Genomic DNA, 20,544 nt, shown 5'->3' with positions numbered 1-20,544 from the left:
GAGGTAGGAACCCCAATTTTACAATTTGGAAGCCTCATCTACCAAGGAGGATTCTGACCAAAAATTCCATCCATTGGTTCTTGAGAAGAAGTTGAAAAAGTAAAAAGTTTACGCACGACGCACGACGGACGACGGAGGACGGAAAGTGATTGGAATAGGTCACTTGAGCAAAGCTCAGGTGACCTAAAAAGGCATAAACATGCGCAGTCCCAAACAATTAAGAAATGTTATGTGATGATGAAAGACAAAAATAAATAGCAAACGCACATGTACCATGCACTAACTGATGTTCGGTAATCACGGAATGTTTTTATTCAGAAAATATTAACAAGACACCACCCAATCGTCGTCATGGTTTTACTTCCAACATTCGATGTTTTACAGTGTAGATCTATCTTAACCAACACCTACTCATTCCGTCCGAGATCGTTGGTGACCTATTGAATGTTCTCGATATCGTACTAATGTGCTGGAGAATATTTAAAAAAGGGAAGTCGGGGAGTTGGGAGGGGGATAACCAAGGTCAGTTGTATATCAAGTCAGCTCAAACTTTGTGATAATGAAGATTCGACTCTTTTACAATGGAATGCTGCTGACCTCCCTGCTGAGTGACATTAATATAGGTCAAATGGCACATTTGTTTACCGACAATTCATTCTGCACTGGTTCGTATTTTAATAACAAGAGGCCCAATGGGCCTGCATCGCTCACCTGGTATAAATCTCAAACTTGTAACCTTAAAAGTGATCTAAAATAAAACTAAAGGCAAAATAAAATATCAGTATTTATGATTAAAATTCATTCAGAAGAACCTGTTATTTTTTTTTTAAACATTTCACCCCTGTGATTGAAAGTCAAACAAAGTCATTATGTTGAACAAATTTTGTAGCCTTTCATCTCAGGATGCAACTTGCAAAGTATCAACATCCTGGGACCCATGGTTATTCAGAAGAGGTCGTTAAAAGATTTAAACATATTTGACCCCTGTGACCTTCAATATAAGTCAGTCATTCACTTTAACAAACATAGTAGTCCTTGATCCCAGCATGCTACTGACTAAATATCAACATCCTGAGCCTTTTGGTCATTCAGAACAAGTTGTTTATTTTTTTTTATATTTTGAACATATTTGCTCCTTGTGACCTTGAATATGATTCAAGATCATACATTTAAACAAACTTGGTAGCCCTTGATCCTAGTATGCCACTGACTAAATATCATCACCCTGGGCATTTTTGGTTATTAAGAAGAGGTTGTTTGAAGTTTTTAACATATTTGACCCCTATGACCTTGAATATGGGTGAAGGTCATTCATTTGAACAAACTCTGTAGCCCTTTACCCCAGCATGCTACTGGCCAAACATCATCACCCTGTGCATTTTGGTTATTCAGAAGAAGTTGTTTAATGTTTTGAACATATTTGACCCCTGTGATCTTGAATATAGGTGGTCATTCATTTGAACAAACTTGCTAGCCCTTTACCCCAGCATGCTACTGGCCAAATATCATCACCCTGGGCATTTTGGTTATTGAGAAGAAGTTGTTTAAAGTTTTAAACATATTTGACCCCTGTGACCTTGAACTTGGGTGAAGGTCATTCATTTGAACAAACTTGGTAGCCCTTTACTCCAGCATGCTACTGGCCAAATATCATCACCCTGGGCATTTTGGATATTAAGAAGAAATTGTTTAAAGTTTTTAACATATTTGACCCCTGTTACCTTGAATATGGGGGAAGGTCATTCATTTGAACAAACTTTGTAGCCCTTTATCTCAGCATGCTACTGGCCAAATATCATCCCCCTGGGCATTTTGGATATTAAGAAGAAATTGTTTAAAGTTTTTAACATATTTGACCCCTGTGACCTTGAAAATGGGTGAAGGTCATTAATTTTAACAAACTTTGTAGCCCTTCATCCTAGTTTGCTTCTGGCCAAATATCATTACCCTAGGCCTTTTGGTTATTAAGAAGAAGTCGTTTTAAGTAAAATATTGACGCCGGACGCCGGACGGACGGACGACGGACGCCGCGCCACGGCATAAGCTCACTTGGCACTTCGTGCCAGGTGAGCTAAAAATGTTCATTAAAAGGCAAAAAGTAACTCGGATTTTCTCTCTCAAAAATGCATTTCATAATATGAAGCATTCCTTATTTATCCAAGTTGTACTATTGAAGGCACTCGGGACCAATTGCAGATTTTGTCTTATGCTTTCTGTTCTAACTAGAATCTGTATATCTGTACATAGCGAGAATAATCCTATTTGTTTTTTAATTTTTCTTTTGAACGCCCTTTTCTAAAAAAATAAAAAAGGATTTGCTTACAAAAAAATGACTGATTGGATCACCCGAACCATAATACAAACAATTGAAAAGGATTGTTGGCATGTCGTTCGAGTCGACGAGGTATTCAGAATACATCTTCACACATAGTCGAACAGTGCCAATAGCGTTTGCGGGTACAGAGCAAGCGATTTCTGGTATTATCCCTTAGATACATTGAGTCTATATGTGAATGACCTTCTGATCATGAGGTTTTTCCTGAAAAACAAAGCTGGCAGATAAAAGATGATCGCAACACACACCAGTGATCGCACCTTAAATTTGGTAACGGATCAGTATGTAAACTAAATTACACTGCATCATAGTGCTGTGTCGTCGCTCTAGGACTAATTGGTGACAACAGGGGCCAAAAATGAATTAATTAATTTATCAAGGATGAAAACACTTTGCCTTCTTATATTCTGAAAATTATCATCGTTCATTTCGTAGAAAACTAATCCAAACCAATTCAAAAAGAAAAGAATGGTATATATTCAGCTTTTAACAAGACAAATATATGTTGCTCTGGTAAGTTTCCTAACTAAATAATGGCATCGAGTAGTGGCATATACGTTTGGTAGGGGGAAAGCCAAAGAAGAACATTGATAATATTTCTGCTTTCCAGGCCAGTTCACTAAATAATCAAACCACACAAAGTTGCAATAACATGTAAATTTATTTGGAATGCTGTTTCGATGTACATGTTAATGAAAAGCTTTGATTTCACAACGGTACATGTATAACAAAATGTCATGTTTATTTGACGAAACATTCAAAGAAGATGTATGAGATGTTAAATAAAATACATAACATAATATATCCACCAAAACATACGATGATAATGTGATAAATAGTATAGATATATATTGAGCGAAAGGATCTGTTGAGCACTTGTGTTATTGTAACAATACAGCCATGTCTAAATTTAGGTCAAACGTAATAGGGGAGAATTGTATAAGTGTTATCTCATTTATTTGCCAAATAATCTCAATCATTTCGAAATCAAATGATAGGCTGATAATGTTATGATTTTTTATTACGGTTTAGTAAACTAAAAGACTGTCAATAAATAATACTTTGCAAAAATTGTAATCTGGCGAATTTACCTCTTTTTTTGAAAACTTAGTTGCGATGACATGAATGGATGTTTGTATAATGAGAAATCATTTTTAACTAACCACTAATTAATACAAAGCAGCAATGCAAGGGTAGTTTGGAAAGCCATGGCTAAAGATGAAAGGACTTCATTTTAACTGATACTGTCACAGACTTATATAGACCTATTTCCGAGATAGTGACAATATATTTCATCATTAACAATTATCAAAGATATTATTAAAGATTTTTTTTAAAAAGGGTGCTCAGAAAGCCAAATACAAATGAACATGCAAGACGACAAAATCAAAGTTACGAAAAACAGCAATTTAATGAAGACGTGACATTTCATGATGTTTTATTTCTATATACACAGACTATGCATGTATTCATTTCAAAGTGAGATTCCATGCACCATTTAAGTAGTAGTACCGGTACCACATGAAATCCATGAAAAGGAACAACTAAGTCGAAAATGAATGAATTATTGCAAATTGAAATGATGAATAAATAATTTGTCACAACACTCATTTGTGGTATGAATATAATTCTCACTTATCAGGTTCACAGAACAAAACATCGTTTATTTATGGTAAGGGTATTACGGCATCAGTAAAAGTTCCTTGTCAGAGCTGTAGTTTTTTTCTCTCTCGAGTATGCCCCCTTATAATATATAGATGAAACTACGTACTAGAGTTACTTCCCATGTCAAGGTGTTATAGACCTAAGGAACTTGTGCTTTAGTAAAACAATTACATGGTGTATGTATGCTCCACCACCTGGTGACACTTTTGTACATGTTAAGTTCACATGGACCTGAGAATTTGTTACAGCTAAATGTTTAGACCTAAACTGAGGTGTTCCGAGTGATTTTACAAGCTTTAAAGGTTCAGGTCAATAAAAATGCCACTCCCAGTGATGGTTAATACGTATTTTCTTTTATACTGAAAATTGATCTAAGCCCCTTAATCTTGTAAAATCACGCTGAACACCTCAAAGGTTCAAAATTTATCTGTAAGAAATTCCCATGTTCCTGTGGTTATATAAGGTTTGACTGGTGTGCTTCTCTGTAAGATATTTGTTTACGTTCTTTTGTTGCGAGCACTGCCAATTCAACAGATATAAAGAAAGAACAACTGCTGGCCTGTTATGAAAGCAAAATCACACATGGTCGGAAACATTTACACTCCTGTAATTTATCTCATCATCTGACAAACAGGGTCAGATAACATTAAATTTAACTACTGAGAAACAGCACCTGACCCTGGTTTCAAAACAATATTTCTTAACTTGAAGGAATTCCTTTAAATTGAGTTTTCCCATAGGAAAGCATCACTAAACTTCGGAGAATTTCATTCATTACTGATTTTTTTTGTATAATGTTGTGTTATAAAAAATCATTAGGGAATTTCTTGAAACTGGGACCTAGGATAAAAAACATTTAAACACTTGTAGACTCTCTGACCAACTGCCACAGGAGGTCAGACAAACTTTAACATTTATAACGTAATAAATATAATACATCGTCATTTTTTTTTTATGTGAAGGAAAAGTTAAATGTTACAAAAGATATAATGGCACAACAGTATATCAAATACTTGAACACACAACAAGGATTGTGTATAAACGAATAATTCTCAAAATTTCTTTAAAATATATATATATATATAAAAATTAAATTGTCAATCAAAAACATTATACACACATGGAACAGGATTATAACTTAAATCAAAATAAAAGTTTTTAAACTTCAAACAAAAATCAATAAAACCCACTATCGGTTCATGAATGTTATGTACAAAAAAATAATTAATTTAAAAGCATACATATGAATATTAATAATAATTTTCCATATCAAAAATTTCTTCAAATCTTTTTTTTAACTATTAGTATATAAATAAAGGTTAGTTCAAAGCCTTTAACATGAGCTAGTACATGCGATACATGTCTGAACAGGCAACACAGCATTACAATAATAGTTTGCACAAAGTACATGTGATACTGAGCATACAGATTTTAACTTGGTACATACCAAATAGCTTTGACGAGTGTACATACTTATACATGCACTTTACCTATAGTTTTAACAGGGTACAAACTGATCGTACAGGTTTTAATTGGTATACAAGGTACATACATACCATAATAGCTTTGACAAGTTTACATACTTATACATGTACTTTACCTATAGCTTTAACAGGGTACAGACAGAACATACTGGTTTAAACAGGATTCATATGGAATATCAGTAGTGGTATACAGGAAACAAATTTAGACTTTGCCAGAAGCTCGACACATCAAGAAATTTTAATCTTTAAAATTGGATTTATGGAAGTATGACTGTATTACATACTAGCTTATATGGGACCATACTGATCACACTAGTTTTGACAAGGAAACATGCTAATTAATACAAACATATTTAATCACTATTTGTTTAATGTTTTGAAAATTTTCTTTCAGACCTCCAGCGTCACATAGTGATACATGTATCAAAAGCTGTTTTGTTGTCAATTTGTACCCCCTAGATCTATATGGTGCTATTTGAGATTTGTTTTTCATCTACAGGTTTGTTAGGTGGAACATTTTTCAATACATAATAAAGTGTTAATTTTGTATGTAAAGAGAAAGACAACATATCAAACTAAACATATTCAACAAGACACCAAACAAAAAGTTTGAGATTTTATATTAAAAAGTTTTAAAAAAAAGTGATTAACATATAGATAACAAGTGACTTAAAACAAGCTGGTTATTACATATCAATTTGAAACATTTAAAATCAGTCGATATGCCTTTTTTTTCTATACATACCATAAATTCTTTTCATATACATATTTCTTTTTAAATATAAATTTATATACATGTAACTAGTGCAACGCAATGGTAAACATAATATATGCATCTTAACAAAATAGCAAGCTTCTATATCCTAATCATAAAATTTAAATATTACAAAAAAAAACAGCAGCAAAAAAAAGATGAGCTTCAAATTTAGCAGTAAACACTTATTTGTCACCATGGTAAATGTTATTTGTCACCATGGTAAATGTTATTTGTCACCATGATAAATGTTATTTGTCACCATGACAAATGTTATCTGTTACCATGATAAATGTTATTTGCCACCATGATAAATGTTATTTGTCACCATGATAAATGTTATTTGTCACTAGTGATAAATGTTATTAGTCACTATGATAAATGTTATTTGTCACCATGATAAATGTTATTTGTCACCATGATAAATGTTATTTGTCATTAGTGATAAATGTTATTTGTCACCATGATAAATGTTATTTGTCACCATTATAAATGTTATTTGCCACTATGATAAATGTTATTTGCCATAATGACAAATGTTATTTGTCACTATGATATATGTTATTTGCCATAATGACAAATGTTATGTGTCACTATGATAAATGTTATTTGCGACTATGATAAATGTTATTTGTCACTATGATAAATGTTATTTGTCACCATGATAAATGTTATTTGCCACTATGACAAATGTTATTTGTCACTATGATAAATGTTATTTGTCACCATGATAAACGTTATTTGTCACTATGATAAATGTTATTTGATACATGTTATTTGTCACTATGATAAATGTTATTTGTCACCATGATAAATGTTATTTGCCATAATGACAAATGTTATTTGTCACTATGATAAATGTTATTTGCGACTATGATAAATGTTATTTGTCACTATGATAAATGTAATTTGTCACCATGATAAATGTTATTTGTCACCATGATAAATGTTATTTGCCACTATGATAAATGTTATTTGTCACTATGATAAATGTTATTTGTCACCATGATAAATGTTATTTGTCACCATGATAAATGTTATTTGCCACTATGATAAATGTTATTTGTCACTATGATAAATGTTATTTGTCACCATGATAAATGTTATTTGTCACCATGATAAATGTTATTTGCCACTATGATAAATGTTATTTGTCACTATGATAAATGTTATTTGTCACCATGATAAATGTTATTTGTCACCATGATAAATGTTATTTGCCACTATGATAAATGTTATTTGTGACTATGATAAATGTTATTTGTCACCATGATAAATGTTATTTGTCACTATGATAAATGTTATTTGCCACTATGATAAATGTTATTTGTCATCATGATAAATGTTATTTGCCACTATGACAAATGTTATTGCATCACAATTGCAAAACTATATTCAAAATGCTAAAAAAAATGAATTCTTACATGATTAGAAGTGCTGTAAATGAGGGATGAACTCTAATTAGGGCAAGAGGTTTTATAAACAAGGGGAGCAAGTGGAACATAAATACACAATTTGAGTACTTTCTGAGAAATAGCAATAACAAACCTAAATAGTCAAAACCAAGACGGCCACCTGTTGGCCATTTTGTTGTCCACATAACCTAAAAAGTAAATATGCGCAACTAGGGACCACGGAGAACCTACATATCAGTTCTTAGAAGGATTCCTCCAGTATTATCTGAGATATAAAGAAAAACTATTAACCGTCAAAATGAAAGATGGCCACCTGTTGGCCATCCTGGTTTACCCATTAGTCACAGACTTTGAAATGCATAACCTGGGACCATTGGGAACCTTCATGCAAATTAAAGTAAGAACCCTCCAATACTTTCTGAGACATAGCGCAAGGACACTTTACCTCTTTGCCACCTGTTGGCCATTTTGGTTCCCCAATCAGTCCAAAGATTTCGTATGCATATCTAGAGACCATGAGGATCCCTCCAGTATATTCTGTGAAATAGCACTCACAAACTTTTAACTCTAAAAACTTAAGATGACTCCCTGTCATCAATTATGGTTTTCCAATCAGTCCAAAAATTTGGTGTGCATAATCACACATGATCCAATGGGAGTATTGTTGTGAAATTTGGAAAGACACCTCCAGTGCTTTCTGAGAAACAGCGCTAACAAGAATTGTTTAAGTAACGGACATACAGAGTGACAGACGTACGCACAACGGACAATGGGTGTTTTGTATATCCCACCATCACCAGATAATAAATAAATGACACAGTCACATCAAGTATTTAAAATGATATCAGACCAAAAACAGTACAAAATAAACAACAAAAATCTGCAGATTTACATGAACATAATACAATTCAACATTCTCTACTGTCAAAAACTTAAAAATAAAACTATGCATTATTTGAAGAAGCAATCTACTAAAATTAATCCATACAGCAAAATCCATGTTGAATCAGCTTCATAAGCGAAAAGGCAATCTTTAACATTTAATCTACACAAAAACGTGTAAACAAGCTAAATCGTTTCAAATCTCAGGATATATACATATGACAATTACAGTTTACAGTGTGTATATGCTCTCTATCGATAGGGGAGACATCCCTAGTCGAGTCATTCTTGAAACGTTGCAACACTTTTAATACATTACGTACGTGATTGTTTGTGTATAAAGTAAAACTTAAATATTACATTTATTTCCAAACTAATGAATCTGACTGAAAATAATATTAGGAGTTTAAGCCACCCATTAAGAATGTATCTGTTCGACGTAACCCGACCCGAAACATTTTAGGTTTGCATTTATAGGTGGGTTAAAATATTTTGTTTATCGTAAAAAGAAAAAACTTAAACTTTAATCAATTCTAACAAGAAGCATAGTTCAACAGAGGCAACCCACCCACCCAGTTTTATCCCCTTGACACAGTCATGCACATATAAGCACTTCACATATCCTATATTCATAAATGTCAGTAAAACGCTTCACAGATCTGCATTTCTAAATGGGGACAATATATAGCGTACCTGGATTTAACATAAAAATACAATTCAGTAGAAAATTTCAATGAAACCTTTGCAGTCTGGCCGTTTTTTCCTGGGTCTGGTATGCTATGCCAAGCATGCCTAATTTATATTAAGGTCGGACACAACTAATCAATCAGTTTTACATTGTTAGGTCACACCCCTTGGCTCTTAAGTATCAAAGGTTATAGAATATTAACTTGTACCTTGCATTCTGGTTTTGTATTGGTATCAGACGAACACAAATCAAAGAATCTATGTTGTAGATTGTCCATATTGCTTTCGTAGCCTTGATCCGAGTTCAATAATGGTTCCGTTGACGAGGGATTCGAGGTCATGTTGTCTTCTGTGATTGGATGGTATTCATTGCCTGTTGGTGAGTGGGGATGGTATTCATTGCCTGTTGGTGACTGGGCATGGTATCCATTGCCTATTGGTGAGTGGGGATGGTATTCATTGTCTGTGGGTGAGTGGGGATGGTATTCATTGTCTGTGGGTGAGTGGGCATGGTATCCATTGTCTGTGGGTGAGTGGGGATGGTATTCATTGTCTGTTGGTGAGTGGGGATGGTATCCATTGCCTGTGGGTGACTGGGGATGGTATTCATTGTGACTGTCATTTTGCATGAGGGGGTGGTATTCATTGCCTGTTGGTGACTGGGCATGGTATCCATTGCCTGTTGGTGAGTGGGGATGGTATCCATTGTCTGTGGGTGAGTGGGCATGATATCCATTGCCTGTGGGTGAGTGGGGATGGTATCCATTGCCTGTGGGTGACTGGGGATGGTATTCATTGTGACTGTCATTTTGCATGAGGGGGTGGTATTCATTGCCTGTTGGTGACTGGGCATGGTATCCATTGCCTGTTGGTGAGTGGGGATGGTATCCATTGTCTGTTGGTGAGTGGGGATGGTATCCATTGCCTGTTGGTGACTGGGCATGGTATCCATTGTCTGTTGGTGAGTGGAGATGGTATTCATTGTGACTGTCATTTTGCATGAGGGGGCGGTATCCATTGTCTGTTGGTGAGTGGGGATGGTATTCATTGTGACCGTTATTTTGCTTGTTGGAAAGGTATTCGTTGTATGTTGGAATGTGTGAAGGCGGTACCCATTCTGTTCGTGTGTGGATGGGGCAAGGGAGACTACCGTCCTGCTGGCTTTGGTCATTGAATATGTTTCTATTGACGGGTGGAGACACTGGGATATTGGGGGGTCGGATATACGGATGCACAGGGCATTCATGATCATTTTTCTTCTTTTCTTCTACTTTTTCGTCTCCATTAATAACTTCAACTTTATCCTCCTGTTGGTACTGGTTCATCATTTTTTCAATCTGCTGCTGCAGAGCATTTTCATTTACTGCATTGAGCTCAGACTTGTCGCCAGTAAGATATTTACAAAGTTGTTTACAATGGAGAGTTAAGTCAAACTTTCTATGTTCCCCAATGTTTTTCGATACTGTTCCCATATCCGCATACCCGGGAATGTATAACACCACAATTTTCAAATTCCCTTTAGTACTTAAATCTTTGGAGAAGGTAATAGCCTCCTTGAAGTAGTCTTGGACAGTGCACTGGGGGTTAATCTCTATGCTACTAAGGGTACTGCGATTGGACATGCAGTCTGAAGCAGATGGAGACCACAGGACCAACAAATGTGAGCACTGTTTCACCTTCACCTGAAACAAGTCAAATGGAGGAGTCTGATCTTTCTCCCAATCTTTGTCATACAAGACCTCCATGGAAGACAGTTTGTCGTTGAGGAAACATGTTATGCAGGGCACAAACCTCTCAGCTTCCCTCATATACAGTAGAAATGACTCTGAAAACAGAGAGACAGAGCTGGTATTAGAAACATGGTATATCTATATGTGTTAGGAACAGACTAATGACTCTTTTAAACAAAATAAGTCGTTAAAAAGGTTCATATTGCTGATGCTTTTTAATTTTTATTATTCTAAAACTCCCTACCTTTATGCAAGGTTAGACACTAACTGTTTAAAGTACGATGAATCTAATCAACCAGTCCTTGGTTGGTTTCACTTGTCCTTGCCTATGCAAATGCCAGGAATGGATCAGTATCGGATAGGGAGAGGGTGTAACAAAATAACTAGTCTGTATGACTAACAGGTTTGCAACATTTACTAAATCCTTCTTATTTTTTTTACTAGTCCAGGACTAATGGACTAATGTTAGAGTTGAACCCTGATATGGACAAGAATGTTAAATTTCTACAGTGCAGAATTGAAATTATTTCACAATGTTCTGCCGTGTGATATTTAAGAATATCTGTACAATCATTTTAAGGCTACATTCAAAGACCTACACATAAGTTGCCCCATCTGCCTGGAGTCAAATCTGCACCCTCCCGCACCTCAGTGTTCATGTATATATGGACGGAATGTTGTATTCATTTTTTGTACATATATGAACTGTAAAAAATTTACTGTATATATGCACTGCACTGATAAACCACAAGGTTTAAGGTAATAAAGAATGAATGAGTTTTGTCCACTGCTCAAGGCCTTTAATACAGCTACATTATAACTAGTGTTCAAATAACAAATACATTTCTTGATGACTAAGTGTATTTCCATAGCCAGGTAAGACATGTCCCTAGCAGGTATAGATGTATTTGTATTTCAAACATAGCCTAAAATTGAACTTAATAAAGAAATGTGTTTTAAACAATGCAATGTATTACCATTCTCAATACTCTAGGTGTTACGCTCATTTACACTTGCGTAATATCTGGAATATCTCATAGCAAAAACATTTTTTCCTTTCAGAAACAAGAGATTCTCATTCAATAAAACTTTTAATCTTACCTATTTCGACCTTGATGAAAACACACCTGTGATTCTGATTCATGATAACAGTACTAAAAGTGGACATCATTTCTGCATTACGGTAAAACTAACAAACAAAATGGAAAAAATGTAGGATTTTTTTATTGTAATTAAACTTGAAAAAACATACAGGGGTAATTCAGACCACAAAATTGTAGTAAGATTTGGCAGCTCTTTCTGTCCCATAGGGTGTCACATTAGAAGGATTTCAATTAAATATATTCAAAAGAACTCACTTTTCTTACGCTCCTGGTGATTGATTGGCAATGAGCAGAAAAACTTGAAGATGTCCCTATTATTCCTCTGCCAATAAAGTAGAATCAACAAACTGATGGCTATCACAATACTAACTGCAATCACAAGGACAGGAATGACGAAGTCTGTAGTAGGGGTCGATACCGACACACTTGGTCCTTGGAAACGAAAAAAAATCACAATTTGCTTTTTATTTGATAAATATAATTTAATATTTCCTTATGGAAGCAATGAGGACAAAGCAGGATAAGATAGTATACTGGTCTGTGATACCAACACCTTTCAAGGAATTGCAAGCAGGATCACTATCGATTGGCAAAGGCCAGATGGGCCTGCCAATCCAAATACTCAGTAATTTAAAACAATTTCCTTATTTTTCTTCTTGTACATACTCCGAATTTTGTCTCAAGAGTTCTTATTTTGAGAACGTACAAAAAAAAATCAAAAAAAATAAATAATACATTCTCTGCACCAAAGATCATCATCACTTGCACTTAAAGCATAAGAGACTAGCTAGGTCAGGAAATTCAAGATACAATCTTGAAGAATAGTGTTTCATCTAATACAATTTTGAAAAAAATAGAAGGCCAAATGTACTGTACTGTGTATGAGGTAGAGTTTGCTTAATTTTTTTATCAAATTAAAATCAAATAAAGAAGATAACGTATTTAGTATTTTTAAAGCTTGCACTAGTGAAAATTAATAATATCAAACAAGGTTACAATAAAATTAAATATTAAAGCTTGCACTAGTGAAAATTAATAATATCAAACAAGGTTACAATAAAATTAAATACAAACTTGTTGCTCCCAGAATTATGAAGATTGCTGATTTGAACGTAAATACAGGCTTCTCTCCTTTTGTATGCTTGACCAAAAGCTAGGAAGGAGAACAGAATAATACATGAATTATCTCCCTTGGATAGTGAATAAATCTATAAAAATATTTATATATTTTTTCAATTGAAATTGTTTTACAGACATGCAAGAAAAAAAAGAAAGAAAATCATTAGGTACAATTCATATTAGTTAACATTAATATTTAAAAGTTACTGTGACATATTTATTGATTCATGCAAATAATTCTGTAATCAAAGTATCGTAATTAAGGTAAACTTCTCAAAGGATTTTCCACATGCTGTATAATCTACAATTAATTGTTTTTCCTTCAATTTCTGTCATTATGAACAAGTGTTGAACTGAGTAAGTGAAGAAAATATTCATTTGTATATAAATACCTTAGCCCGGTATGTACCTGGCTCTACGTTACTGAACTCACAACTGTACTTCTGAAATAAACAGAATTTATGAAAGTACAAAACGTTTGACCAACAGACAGCATGGTTTCCCCTGAATAAAACAGCTTTTTACAATACACTGTAGGTTTATTACAATGTTTATAAACGGTACATGTATATACAGGTACAAGTTTGAACTGAAATGTTAAACATTAACCAAAAAGGACTGAAATATTAAACATTTACCAAAAAGGACTGAAATGTTAAACATTAACCAAAAAGGTCTGAACTGTTAAACATTAACCAAAAAGGACTGAAATGTTAAACATTAACCAAAAAGGACTGAAATGTTAAACATTAATCAAAAAGGCAAATTAATAAGGGTTGTTTCATCTTCATTTTTTTCTTAATTTTGCAGTCAAATCGCGGAGAAAATTTTGGTGACATTTTTACAATCATCATAGTAAATGCTCAGATTAGTTCAAAACAGAATTTCCTGAAGAGCTCTAACAAGGAGAAAACTTACCTGAGCAGATCCAACAAAACTCTGAACACTAGTTTTTTGATGTCCATTTTCGTCTACCAGAAAAATCTCATATGAGACACCTTTGGATCCTGTGGGACTAAATACAACATAAACACTGTTGTTCGGTAAAAGTGCTGTTGCTATCACTGGATACCAATCTGTTTCATCTAAAATACAAATATAAAATCAAATGACATTATTTATTGAAGGAATGTATTAAAAATTAAATCAGTCATAAATCTAATGCCCTAGATTTAATTTTCTTGGGGGTTTTACAATTCTAAACAGGGCTGCCTTAATTCATTAAAAGAAGAAAAACTTAATTGTATGGAAAAAAAGAACACTTTTAAATCGAGGTGTTCACAACAGAAAAATCATGTTTCAGTACAAGATCACATTAGCATTAAAACTATGCTAATCAATACAATGAGACTTCACAAAAGATGAAATATACCTTTAATTGGAGGCTGTTGCACAGTCCCCCCCCCCCCCCCCCCCCCCCAAGAATTTCATACAAATTTTGCCTGTCACATTTAATTACTTTAAACAGTATAATGTGTACTCATATTCGCTGTCATAATATTTGCTGTAATTGTAGAGGGCAAAAAAGATGAAGGTTAAACTGCAATGAAAATTTCCTGGTAAACAGTATGTAGAAACTATTTCAAACTTCTAATCTGACCTATTGAGACTTTCAACGATATTAGATATGAGTATAAGCCTCAATAAACAGGTGGTTGTGTACTTACTCAGGTAAGCTGTGGCAGTGAAGTTGAGTTCTAAATACAGGCCAGCGCTATGTGCATAGGTGGTCAGCTGGATGTTGTAGACACGAACCTTCCCACAGATGTCCAGACCGGTCAGACACTTGAATACCACTTGTTTCTAAAATAATAATATATTTTCTGTAATTAAAACCGTTCAAAATCATTGCAGCAAGATATTTATATAATCATTGTACTTAACCTATACTTTACTTCAGTGTATTTTGAAATCTTTTGATAAGCTCCATTCAATTATATTATATGCTACGATACTGGCTAATTATTTTCAACCTGGGAAAAAAAAAAAATCGAAAATATATGCACAATATTTTTCTTTAAAAAAACACTAAAAAATGTCTGTAAGACATGAATGCCCCCGTCACCATGTGAAATTAGTTTCAGTGTTTGATGTTTAATAGGAAAATTGGAGGGGATCTGTGTCCTTGCTGTTATAATGGGAATACCAATACCTATATATATATATATAATCCTGCTACTTATAGAGAAAAAGGTCAAAACTAATTCAACTGGTGTTAATGCAGATATGAATTATTTTATAATAATTTTCTATACTTTCATCAATATTAAACCATTAATTTAGAAGAAACAAGACAGTAACCTACAGTAATAATAGCAATAACACAAATTTCACTTATTTGGGTGAAGTGTTAGAGGGACAGAAACTAATATAACTTGGTGCAGTTATGGTACTTATTGAAAACTGTGAATCCTTAAGTTTTTCACTGAGAGATGTGAAATATAATACATGGTTAATTTTTTACATTGTATGTATGTTCAATTATAGAATATTGAAATTAATTTAATATTAAATCTTTCATTTTTTAACAATTATTCATTTAAGTTTTTGTAATATAATGTGCATAAAATAGGTTTTTATTGTCCATGTACCTGTGTTTCAATGATTTGTCAATGTTCAACATCAAAGATGGTGGTATTCCATTGTGTTTTCTATAATAATAACAATTCTAACTTTCCACTCAAGTATCTTTTGTTCACATTTAAACACATGATTCTAGGAATATGAATGTTACTGGTATGATGTCAACTATTTATAACAGCATTAAAGCATCAATTCCATATTTTGACCCAGTGACTAAGTCTCTAAGGGCGAGGCTGGGGCCGGAGGTTAATCTTAGTAGTATGGTTGTATTTACCTCCTAATATACATATACAATACATAAAAGTAATGTAATGTTAGGGTGAGGATCTCGGTCGTTTTCAGAAGGAGATGGAATTTAAAGATTTACCTTTATTTTGTTTCCTTTATCTTGCCCTGTACCTCCACCACCAATTGGGCAACACTCACTATTTTAAACAACACTGAGTAACCTTGCCCAGAGTATGCCCCAGATCAAATTCAGTTAAACTTCTTTTGTCCTTACAAAAGGAGAAGAAAGTTAATGATTTACCTGTATTTCCCCCCAAATGGGCCCAACCCTTTTCCCTTTTGCCCCGAAAAAATGGTGTTTCAGGAAGACTTGATAATCCCCCCCCCCCCCCCCAAAAAAAATCAAAAAAATATCCTGCTTAATTAAGCTTTCAACCACTTAGTCCAGGTGTGATTAGTGATAACTGCCTACGATATTTACCGGTAGCTCCATATCATACGATGTAGGGGTGTAGTTCCTAAATCTGTACAGCCGTGTGATTGGATGTCTGTAGTAATATGTATCCCTATACTCAATGGTCTCAACACTCGAAAACACAATCCGCATCGACTCGGGAACTTCTGATTAATATAAATAGCAAACAGTTAAATAGACATACAAGTATCCTGTTTCGCCCTCCGTAATGAGGACGAATATATCATTACAGAGAATATAAGTAAACAGCATAATATACATAGTAATTAAATTTAAACGACGAAATTAAAGGCGAAAGATGACTGGGCTAAAATTACCCTGTATACAGAATAAGTTTATTTATTTGAAGTTAAGTACATTTCTTAAGTTGTCTCAAAATTCAGGTTTTTTTCTTATGAAAAAAAAGGTAAGCTCTAATGGCTTTTCTCGCTTTACCTTACCAAACATCGTTAATTAATACAACTCAATGACAAAAATCACTATACAGATTTGGAGACAAGGTTTTTGGATACTAAGGTGACTTTTTATCGGTCAAGTTTTGCTGTACTTCTTTGGCAGATAAGTGTTTAGATTTCAGTCTAGGTCACACCAAGTCAACAAAGCTAATTACTGCATACTTCCCACCTCTCACAATGGAAAAGTGTGGGCAATAAATCAATTGCTACCACAGTCCACTGCACACATAATCCCCTTTCAAGGCCAATCATGATTATATTACATGACCATGAGAGGGTGTGTGCCCAGTGGACTGTGGCCACAAATGCTGTAAGAAAGGGGAGATAATCAATCAGTGAGTAACGATGAAGTCAATACAGTAGAGAATAAACTTAGTTGACACATTTCAAATAAGGGGAAAAAATGAAAGTTAAAAATGGTAATTTCATGATTGAAAAACACAAACAGATTTCCTTATCACGTGAGAGGATAAGCATTTCCCGGAAAAGTTTATAATCTTAAGGAGCTGTTCCTTTATACAAAATTGCACATTCAAATATACCATTCATTGAAAGAACTGGAATTCCTTAGGGATTGATAAACCCTTACATTGTATATATGAAAATGGCCTGTACCTTTGCCACATCTTGAAAATTGAACTGAAAATGTAGTCAGAAATTCAACATTGTTTCCCGTATTTTGAACAGACACTCCTTACCTTCCCTGACACTGGACCTGGATAGTAATCCAAAAACACCTGTATCCATTATGAAGGATACACTCAGACTGGGCTATTGAGAATCTTACCTGGTTATGATTAGTACTCACTCACATAGGTACATGTAAATTATCTGCAGTGTAGGGTAGGTAAAAATATTGTCCAGGTGAACTTTTTTTACTCAACTTTTCTGTTTTGTTCGAGTTGGGAAGCATGCAGTAAGCCAGTTATTGCATGATTTCTCGTCACTCGGGACTTATTACCCCCGAGCGAAGCGAGGGTGTAATAAGTCCCGAGTGACGAGAAATCATGCAATAACCTTTACTTACCATTCTGTTGACCAGGCCCATACAGCAGGTATGGGACATTCACCTTCACCTTCAAGGCTGGATAGCCAACCTGTTTGTCTGTCTGATTTCTCTGAAAGAGCAATATAAAAAGTTTCTGAAAAGTTATTACCTTTTTTTTCAATCCATAATACTTCAATTAAATCAATTTGTCCTTGATCAAACCTTAATTACAAGCAATAAGTAAGTATGGTATTGGAATTTTCAAACAAAACCATGCAACATCCATGTATCTGTCTTCTACAAAAACTTAGCTCACCATAATCCCACCTTGTGTTTGACATATGGAGTGAGCACAAGTCGTTATTTGTAATACTCTGGTTTTAGATACAATGACCCTGAATTTAGACCAATAATAACCATACTCAAATGACCAAGGCAAATATATATGTCTGTAAAGTTTCTTGAAAATATGTCAAGAAATATAGCCACCTTGTGACCTTGACCCAATACTGATTGGTGGTTTTGACCCTTTGTAGGGCTAGACATTAAGGGAAGCCTATAATAATTGGAGACTAGTGAAATCTTTACCTGGGCTGGCTTGTGGTTCTAAAAACCACCAGCCTGACTGATTTGTCAAAATTTGATATCGATTACCATGTTTAATGCTATCGGGTCAGTGGAATTAATTTCTAGCCCTGCTTTGTTGTTTGTGACCTAGACCACATAATGATTGGTGACCTTTACCAAGTAGTTGGTGGTGACCTCAAACTTTTAGTAGTTGGTGACATTGACCCAGTAGCTGTTTGTGACATTTACCCAGTAATTGATGAAGACCTTAATCTTTTAGTAGTTGGTGACCTTAATCCAGTAGTTGTTGGTGACCTTAACCATTTAGTAGTTTGTGACCTTAACCATTTAGTAAGTGATGACATTGACCCAGTAGTTGTTGGTGACATTGACCCAGTAGTAGTTGATGACCTTAATCCAGTAGTAATTGATGACCTTAATCCAGTAGTTGTTGGTGACCTTAACCATTTAGTAGTTTGTGACCTTAACCTTTTAATGGTTGGTGACCTTAACCTTTAAGTAGTTTGTGACCTTAACTTTAGTAGTTGATGACATTAACCTTTTAGTAGTTTGTGACCTTGACCAAGTAGCTGTTTGGGACATTTACCCAGTAGCTGTTGGTGACCTTGACCCAGTAGCTGTTGGTGACCTTAACATTTTAGTAGTTTGTGAACTTGACCAAGTAGCTGTTTGGGACATTTACCCAGTAATTGTTGGTTACCTTAACCCAGTGGTTGTTGGTGACCTTAACCTTTTAGTAGTTGGTGACCTTAACTTTAAGTAGTTGGTGACATTGACCTTTTAGTAGTTTGTGACATTGACCTTTTAGTAGTTTGTGACATTGACCCAGTAGCTGTTTGTGACATTTACCCAGTAATTGTTGGTTATCTTCACCTTTTAGTGGTTGGTGACCTAGACCTTAACCCAGTAGCTGTTGGTGACCTTGACCCAGTAGTTGTTGGTGACCTTAACCTTTTAGTAGTTTGTGACCTTGACCCAGTAGCTGTTTGTGACATTGACCCAGTAATTGTTGGTTACCTTAACCTTTTAGTGGTTGGTGACCTAGACCTTAACCCAGTAGTTGTTGGTGACCTTAACCCAGTAGCCGTTTGTGACATTGACCCAGTAATTGTTGGTTACCTTAACCTTTAAGTGGTTGGTGACCTAGACCTTAATCCAGTAGTTGTTGGTGATGGAACGTAAAACTTACCTGGTACAAACTGACAGCAGAGATAAGCGGTAAAGGGCTTGTTGAATTGTTGGCTGGTTTAAACGCTGTGATGTCATACTGCTTGCTGTAATCATTCCAACCTATAAACATACAGCGATGAACTGATTTATTACATTAAATCCTGTAATAGCAGTTATAAAAACAAGAGGCCCAAGAGGGCCTGTATCGCTCACCTGAATATTTAAGCAGTCATAGCAAAACATTCTCATTAAATATTATATTGCACTAAAAATATTTCCCTTGCAAACTTTGTTGGCTCCATCTGTTGAAACTACCAGCAAAATATTATTATAAGATTCTATGCTTTTTGATTCTTCTTCAGAAGTTGCTTGACATATTTTTCCCTGTGATCTTGTAAGTAGGTCAATGTCATTTTCCTTCTCAAATTGGTTAGCTCTATTCCAAAAAGCTACCAGCCAAATCTTATGAATCCATTCCTTTTAGTTCTCAAGAACAAATCCATTAAAATGTTGTTGACCTCTGTGACCTCTAAAGTAGGTTGAGGTCATTTTCATTTGCAAACTTTGGTGAGCTCTATCCCGGGAAGTCACCAGCCAAATATTATAATTTTATGCCTTTTAATTCTTCAGAAGAAGCTGTTTGAACTGTTTGACATATTTGAACGCTGTGACCTTGAAAGTAGGTCAAGGTCATTTTCATTCGCAAACTTTGTTTGGCTCTTTCCCAGGAAGCCACCTGCCAAATATTAAGATTTTATAACTACCAGTTCTTCAGAAGAAGTCGTTTAAAGTGTTTGACATATCTGCCTCATGTGACCTTAAAAGAAGGTCAAGGTCATTTTCATTCTCAAACTTTGTTCGGCTCTTTCCTAGGAAGCTACAA

General features: G+C 34.6%; 1 protein-coding gene across 1 annotated transcript in view; it reads right to left on the bottom strand.

The window, feature by feature from the left end:
• Positions 1-7,514: 7,514 nt before the first annotated feature.
• The window catches only part of LOC110461242, a 40,212-nt gene continuing 27,182 nt past the window's right edge, over positions 7,515-20,544 (bottom strand). The window contains exons 3-11 of the mRNA XM_021514632.1: positions 19,681-19,781; positions 17,943-18,033; positions 16,467-16,606; positions 14,842-14,977; positions 14,093-14,259; positions 13,567-13,617; positions 13,130-13,208; positions 12,311-12,487; positions 7,515-11,047 (exon numbers count right to left, since the gene is read on the bottom strand). Of these exons, the coding sequence (XP_021370307.1) occupies positions 9,411-11,047; positions 12,311-12,487; positions 13,130-13,208; positions 13,567-13,617; positions 14,093-14,259; positions 14,842-14,977; positions 16,467-16,606; positions 17,943-18,033; positions 19,681-19,781 (2,579 nt within the window). The 3' untranslated portion in view covers positions 7,515-9,410. The remainder of the gene's footprint in view (positions 11,048-12,310; positions 12,488-13,129; positions 13,209-13,566; positions 13,618-14,092; positions 14,260-14,841; positions 14,978-16,466; positions 16,607-17,942; positions 18,034-19,680; positions 19,782-20,544) is intronic.

The sequence above is a fragment of the Mizuhopecten yessoensis genome, unplaced genomic scaffold (genome assembly GCF_002113885.1).
Source record: "Mizuhopecten yessoensis strain PY_sf001 unplaced genomic scaffold, ASM211388v2 scaffold10591, whole genome shotgun sequence".
In the NCBI taxonomy this organism is placed as follows: domain Eukaryota; kingdom Metazoa; phylum Mollusca; class Bivalvia; order Pectinida; family Pectinidae; genus Mizuhopecten; species Mizuhopecten yessoensis.
Note: the sequence above shows the minus strand (reverse complement) of the source record. Positions and strands in the feature narration are given on the sequence as shown.